This window comes from Microtus ochrogaster, chromosome 10 (assembly GCF_000317375.1).
Source record: "Microtus ochrogaster isolate Prairie Vole_2 chromosome 10, MicOch1.0, whole genome shotgun sequence".
In the NCBI taxonomy this organism is placed as follows: Eukaryota; Metazoa; Chordata; class Mammalia; order Rodentia; family Cricetidae; genus Microtus; species Microtus ochrogaster.
The window spans coordinates 79,935,747-79,943,286 of record NC_022016.1 but is presented as its reverse complement, the minus strand read 5'-3'; the positions used below and the strand labels follow the sequence as shown (position 1 = coordinate 79,943,286).

Genomic DNA, 7,540 nt, shown 5'->3' with positions numbered 1-7,540 from the left:
GTGTGTGTGTGTGTGTGTGTGTGTGTGTGTGTGTGTAGGGTGAAACAGTTAATGAAAGGCTCTTACTTAGACTCAGGAAGCAGATGATTAAACTCTTCCACAGCTACGGTGCTTTCTTCAAAACTGGGAATGTCAACTGCTTTCAATGAAGACGCGCTGCCAGGAGGACTTGCCGCTTCATTATTAATATCAACAGAAAAGTTCATGTCCTCACTGGAAATCTTGGTGTCATCTTGCTTTAGCTGTGAGTCAGGCTCCTGATCATCACCATCTGCATTCCAAAACAAGCTAGCACCTGGAGGTTAAATGAGTTCAGATAATAGAAGAAAGATTCAACTAGAAAAAAGAATAAATGTAAAAGCTTGTAAAGACTATCTACGTTACATTAGCAAAATTACACTGTTTCAAATTACCTTAAAAAGAAATGCCACAAAGAGAAAGAGGTAAAAGGCAGGAAGAGAGAAAACCAGTGGCAAAGGGAAAGGGAATATCCTGTGTCCTGCTTGCTCGAGAGCAGTCTCTGCTTCTCAAATTAAGGTACAGTGGCACGCCGTAATTCAGCACTCAAGAAACTGAGGCAGGAGATCTTGGATGGAGGACAGCCTGGGCTATGTAGCAAGTTCAAGACCAATGTGGGTTACATTAGTGGTAGTCTGTCTCAAAGTAAAATGGAAATACCTCGGGAGAAAACAGTACACATGCAAAAGAAAGATCTGTAAATTCATAAGTTTTCTGGCTTTGATCCTTAAGTACAGTGTCCTAAGAAACTGTTCTGGTGTACAAGGTACACACACTGGCAGGCAGGTATTTAAAGATCAAGTGCTTTGGGGATAAGGAGACAGATCAGTGTGTGAACTGCTTGCACGAGGACCTGAATTTGGATCCCGAGTACCCATGTAAATGCCACCTGCTAGCCATCAGCCTTACCTGAAACGGCAAGTTTCAGGTCTAAGAAAGACTCTGTCTCAAAAAATAAAGCAGAGAAGCGAATGAGAAGACAGACTGATGTCAACCTCTGGCATCTGTTCATGCCTACAAGGCTCAGCACACCTGTCCACACGTGTGCACATATGCATATAAAACACATACATGCTTAGACAAAAATAAACACCAGTGCTTCTCTAATGCAAGGAGCCATTTGTGCATGCTTTCTGAGCTAGCCTATATACTATTCATTTATACTTTGTTACATAAACTCACTTTATTTTTGCCTGGTTTCACCTTTTCTGTGAAGTCACGGGTTTGATCTGCTAGTCATTCCTTTTCTATTACACATAAGAAAAATTAATTAGGGCTGGAAAACAGGCTCACTGGTTAAGGGCACTTGTTCTTGCAGAAGACATGGGATTGGTTCCCAGCACTCATATGGTGATTCACAACCACCCTTAACTCCAGTTCCACAGGATCTAACGACCTCTCCTGGCCCCTGCCAGCATCAGACATATAGCTGATGAACATACATACATATATGCAGGTAAAAAAGTCATACACATAAGTCTAAAAAAAATAGATTTACAAAAATAAGATGCTCATTTGTATACTACCTCAAATAATCTTTTGTACCATGATACATGTAACTTTTAATGCAATGGTTTCAAGAAATAAAAAAATGTAAGTTGAAATGGTTTCTTTCTTCCTTTCCTTTCCTTTTATTTTTGATATAAAGTATAGAGTCCATCCTGGCCACAAACTCAAGACTCTCCAGAGCACTAGGACTATAGGCATGCACTACCATGAAAACATTTTCTACTCTGAGTGACTTCATGAGATAAACCATTAAGATCAAAGTTTAACTTTGTATTCGCACATTTTTTTTTTTGAAAAAAAGCATTTAAAAAAGTTGCACTAGGTCCTGCCTATTCTATACCTTTAGAGAAAGTTAAGTATACAGAAAATAAATATGCTTCTAAAAGTCTCTTAGTTCAAATGACTATTAATTTGTTTTGGAACTGGGCTGTGGTTGTGCATGCCTTTAATCCCAGAACTTGGGAGGTAGAGGCAGGTGAATATCTGTGAGTTTGAGGCCAGCCTGGTATACAGAATGTTCTAAGACAGCCAGGGATACACAAAGAAATCCTGTCTTGAAAAAACCAAAACCAAACCAAACCAAAAAAACTGCAATACAGTAAATATAGAAGTTTATAAGACAGAAAAACACTACACTTTCTCCCCTTTGGTATATGTGAGTGTGTACATGTGTGTATGCAGGTGTGAACACATATGTACAAATACATATGGATAGCAGAGGTCCCTGTCAGGTTCCTTCTCCACCACTCTCCACCCTGTATTTTGAGAACTGAATCTACAGCTGAATCTCTGGGCAAGACTCGCCAGCCAGAGAGCCCCAGGGGTCCTCCTGTCAGTCTTCCCAGGACCAGGATTACTGATGTATATTACTGTACCTGGCTTTTTACATGGGGGCTGAACTCAGATCCTTATGGTTGTACGGCAGGCACTGTACTAAGTATCTCCTCATCCCCTCCTCCATGCCTTTCCAGGCAATCGTGAGAAGCATTAAAAACTAAAATCACCTGTGCTCACAGCGATGCTCACACTTTTTCTCATGTGCAAGACAGGCGAAGACTGTGCCTCCATGGAAACCAGCTCCACTTGTCTTGCCGCTTTCACAGTGTCTTCCACACTGGTGGTCTTAGGGGAGCCAGAATTTAGAGACTGGGCTTCTAATAAGCGCTGAATCTGTATCAATTAAAAACACGCATTAAACAAACAACCAAGCAATCAAAAAGCTGGTGGAAGAGTTTAGTAACAAATTTCAAATACTCTAGTTATTAGAGATGATTTTTAACTTACATTTTCTAACAATACAATTAAATCATACCATAAGACTTACTCGGTGCAGAAAGTCATTATCCTTAGTAACTAAGACCCACTTTCATTCATATAAATTTAAAAGTGGAACATACAGGTGGTTAGATTAGTATTCATAAAGTGACACATACATGACACATGAAGTCTGAATGGCCTCAAATCATACATTTTATTAATATACTTCAAATCAATGCATTTTATTCCTATTTCACTGTACATCAAGTAAGAATGAAGACGGAGGCATACCCTGAGCTTCATGCACCAAATACTGAGCATATTTCACAAGATGCTTTCTATGAAGTTTAGTCAGAAGTTCTCATGCTTGGCCACATTGAAACAAAATAGCGAAGAACAAGAGCTAACACTGACTGGTTCTTTCTTGTCTGCAAGACACTTGCACCACAAGTTATTTTAGCTGTGTACCTGTTTTGTCTACACCACCTACATGCCTGGTGTCCATGGAGACCAGAAGAGAGCACTGCATTTCCTGAGGCTTCAGTTACAAGCAGTTAACATGGTTGTAAGCCATCCTCTGGCTACTAGGAATTGAACCTGGGTCCTTCAGAAGAGCAGCAAGGGCTCCTAACCACTGAGTCATCTCTCTAGCCCTATGCCACAGAATTTAAGTAAATTTTATCATTCCATAAAGTGTATACTGCTGTGGGACAATGGTTTTACCCTGTAAGGATTTGTTTCTTGTACTTGTTTAATAAAATGCTGATTGGCCAGTAGCCAGGCAGGAAGTAGAGGCAGGCGACCAAGCAGGAAGTAGAGGCGGGGTAATGAGAACAGGAGAATTCTGGGAAGAAGAAAGAGTCAGTCCACAGTCATCACCTAGACACAGAGGAAGCAAGATGAGAATGCCTCAATGATCAAAGGTACCAAGCCTCATGGCTAGCACAGACAAGAATAATGGGCTAATTGAAGATGTAAGAATTTGTTAAGAATACTGAGCTAATAGGCCAATCAATTTATATTTAGTGTAGGCCTCTGTGTGTTTATTTGGGACTAAACAGAGGTGGGACCTGGTGGGACAGAAAGCTCGGTCAACAGTATACTATTAAAATTCATTTTACAGGTGAAAAACTTGAAACATTACAGTTACCTGTTGAGATTGTATGACAAGGGGCTGGAGAGATAGCTCAGTGGTTAAGAATACTGTCTGCTTTTCTAGAGACCCAGGTTCAATTCCCAGCACTCACATGGCAGCTCATAACTGTCTGTAACTCCAGCTCTAGGGGATCTGACACCCTCACACAGACTTTGGTATAATACCAATGAACATAAAATAAAAAGATTTTTGACAAGTAGCAAAACTGAACTCCAAACACCAAAAGTCTTCCCTCCTCCTTTTCAAACAGAGGTAATTTATGAACTTTAGAAATGATCAATTCTGAAGTTTATAGTATAGTCACAAAATATGAAACAATAATTGCTATTAATTCCAGAACATTTTCAAACCCTAAAAGTCTCTGTGTCATTCACGGTCATTCCTTACCACCCCTTTCTCCTGCCCTTGGCACGCACTAACACATCTAGCTCTCTGCCTTTGCTGATTCTGGCCATTTCATACAGACAGAACTAAGACTCGAGTCTGGCTTCTTTCTCTTTACACAAAGCTTTTAAGATTAACTACTTAATTAACTAATTAACTAATATTCTGAGTGCTGAATATTCCACTGTATGGATATGACCACTGAGTTTATCCATCTATCAAGCTGATGGAGAACCAGGCTGTTTATAATTTGGCCTCTTGTGAACTATATTACTATGCACATTTATTTTTTTGTTTTTGTTTTTTTTCGAGACAGGGTTTCTCTGTGGATTTGGAGCCTGTCCCTGGAATTAGCCTTGTAGACCAGGCTGGTCTCGAACTCACAGAGATCTGCCTGCCTCTGCCTCCCGAGTGCTGGGATTAAAGGCGTGCGCCACCACCGCCCGGCTTACTATGGACATTTATGCACGAAGTTTTTTGTTTTATTTTGATTTTGTCTTCTTGTTTTAAGATAGTGTCTTGATAAGCAGTCCCAGCTGACCTAAGCCTCGCTCTACCGCCAGGCTGGCTCCCAGCTTGATTCCCCTCTCCCTGCATCTCCCGGCTGTGCCGCCACAGCAGCGTGTGTACAGGGCTTTTCACTTTTCTTGAATATGTACTGGAGTCAGGAACATTTCCTTTATTTGTTATGTTGTTGATTCTTTTTGTTTTTTCCCTAAATATTTTGATTTTTTATTTCCCTATAATTGGTACTATTATGGTTAACTAATCTAGTTAGTTTTAGTCAACTAATATAATTATCAATAAGATTGCTTTTCCATGGCTACATAACTTATATTGGATGGAAACTGAATTGTAATCTAAGGAATCTGCCCATCCAATTCATTTGCCCACTCCATTAAGTATAATACCAAAACTACTGTGAATGCCAGAGGAGGAGCAAGTTTAGTTATCTTTTTGTAGATAACTACAAGGGCCCCACCTCTGAGCTACAGTTCTAGCTCAAGGTTGGGTATCCCTGAACTTTTTAGAAAAACATTTCTTTTGACTTCACAATTTACTTCTGGAGAGCCAGTGAGACGGCTCCAAGGGTGAAGGTGCTTGCTGTCAAGCTTCATGACCTTCTCCAGGCCCCGCATGGTGAAAGGAGAGAACTGACTCCTGTAAACTCTTGACTTTCACATGCATACCGCGGTCAACAGGAACACACACAAGCACACACAAGCGCCCACGCACACACACATAATAAAAAAAAATTAAGTTTACTTCTAAGAATCTACGGCACATTGCTATTAGCATATATGCACCTAAAAATATGAATAAAAGATGCAAGTAAGTGGGCTGGAATGATGGCTCAGCTGATAAAGTATGTAAGTGAAAGAAGCAAAAAAATGTAAAACATACATAAAATTAAATACAGTGAAGAAAAAACAACCTACGAGTATCGGGATGTCCACTGGTGCACTGACTGCAACAGAACAAAGTTTGAAGTGTTGTCAGAACAGAACAAAACAATTAGAAAGCCCACGTGTACTCTGAGAAAATGACCCAATACAATGAAGTTCTCTATGGACTCACAATGGAAGCAGCTTAGCTGGTAAAGTGCTTGCTCAGCAAACATGAGGACCTGAGCTTGATCCCGAGCACCCAAGTAAGAGTCAGGTGTGATGTGCACCTGTGATGGGAACACTGGGAAGATGGAGACAGGCAGATCCCTCAGGCTCACTCACAGCCTAAGCCCTAGGTCCCACTGAGCGACTGTCTCAAAAACATTTTAAACACACAAAGAACCACTGGGTTGTACACTTTAAACAGCTAAATTGTGTTATATGCATCAAAAACATCAAAACACATTTACTCGTCACCTGATTATCCTCCTGAGATATTTCAAATCCTTTCTAAAGGAAGCTACTATCCATAGTTCCATGTTTCTTCTGTGTGTTTCCTGTTCCTTCAATGAATATTTAGACACTTGCGTAAGGCTTTAATCCACTCATATATGTATTAATCTGAAACTCCTATCATCTACAAAATATTTCTTGTTCTTCTTGGTCAATAAGAACAATAGTAGTAATTAATAATAATGGTAAACACAGGTGTGCAGCTCCTGAGGAAAACATGAAAGGCTGACCCTAGGCCCCATATGCATGCACACACATGTGCACCTATACCTAGAGTTCCATAAAAACGATAAAAGAAATTATGAGGAAAATAATGTGTATTTATAGAAAAAAATTTCTATTTTGTGTAATGATAATCTAGATGAGAACTCACAGTCTATAAGTATACGTTATAAGTAGCTAATGTTTTTAAATAGCTTAATGAATCTCTTTAGGTTGATTAACCTTTTTTAAAACAAGACAAAATAAATGATAATTATTTTCAATGTAAAAATATTAGTTATTTAACTATATTAACATTTTTGGTTTAGTATTTAATGATTTATTAAAATAAAAATTTATGCAAATCTCAAAGAATTTACCTCTATTTAAAAAACAGGTGGTGGTAGTGGCGCACACCTTTAATTTCAGCACTTGGGAGGCAGAGGCAGGCAGATCTCTGAGTTCGAGGACAGCCTGGTCTGCAAGAGCTAGTTCCAGGACAGGCTCCAAAGCTACTGAGAAACCCTGTCTTGAATAATAATAATAATAATAATAACAACAATAATGTCATTTAAAAATAAAATAAAGTAGAAGTTTCTCAGGGGGTCCTATCCAAAGAATTTGAAGTAGAATTTGAAAATCTTTGTCTTTTTTTTTTGTAAAATGCAATTTTATTAAAAATTTTAAAATGTTATTTATTTTTATTTTAACCACTGAGCCATCTCTCCACCCACCTTTCTATTTTAAAAGACAGTATTTAGCCTGGGATGGCCTCAAAAGACTTTAAAACAAAGATTTCCCTAGATCACACATTATGCGGAGCATTCACGTGTTTGTATAGTTACAGGGCCAAGAAAAAACATCAAGTTATTTTCACTAGCACTGGCTGCAAAGAGAACAACTGCTTTGGAAGATGTATGTAGAAGAGGGATGTTGATGAGAAATGAGGGGGAAAGGCAAATCCAGACTAAACTTTGAATAAAGCTATATTAAAATATTAAGAACCCTGCAATAAAAGTCGTGAAGAAAGGAAATATTGCCAACAAAGTGAGTGGAGCACAGAGAGGGCTAGATGTGGTGATGCACACCTGTAACTCCAGCACCTGCAGGTGTG

General features: G+C 39.1%; 1 protein-coding gene across 2 annotated transcripts in view; it reads right to left on the bottom strand.

The window, feature by feature from the left end:
- The window catches only part of Stil (STIL, centriolar assembly protein), a 49,176-nt gene that overhangs the window by 13,316 nt on the left and 28,320 nt on the right, over positions 1-7,540 (bottom strand). For both annotated transcript variants that reach the window (XM_013348508.2, XM_005353603.3), the window contains 2 exons: positions 2,532-2,697; positions 67-295 (listed from right to left, as the gene is read on the bottom strand). In XM_013348508.2, coding sequence (XP_013203962.1) covers positions 67-295; positions 2,532-2,697 — 395 coding nt within the window. The remainder of the gene's footprint in view (positions 1-66; positions 296-2,531; positions 2,698-7,540) is intronic.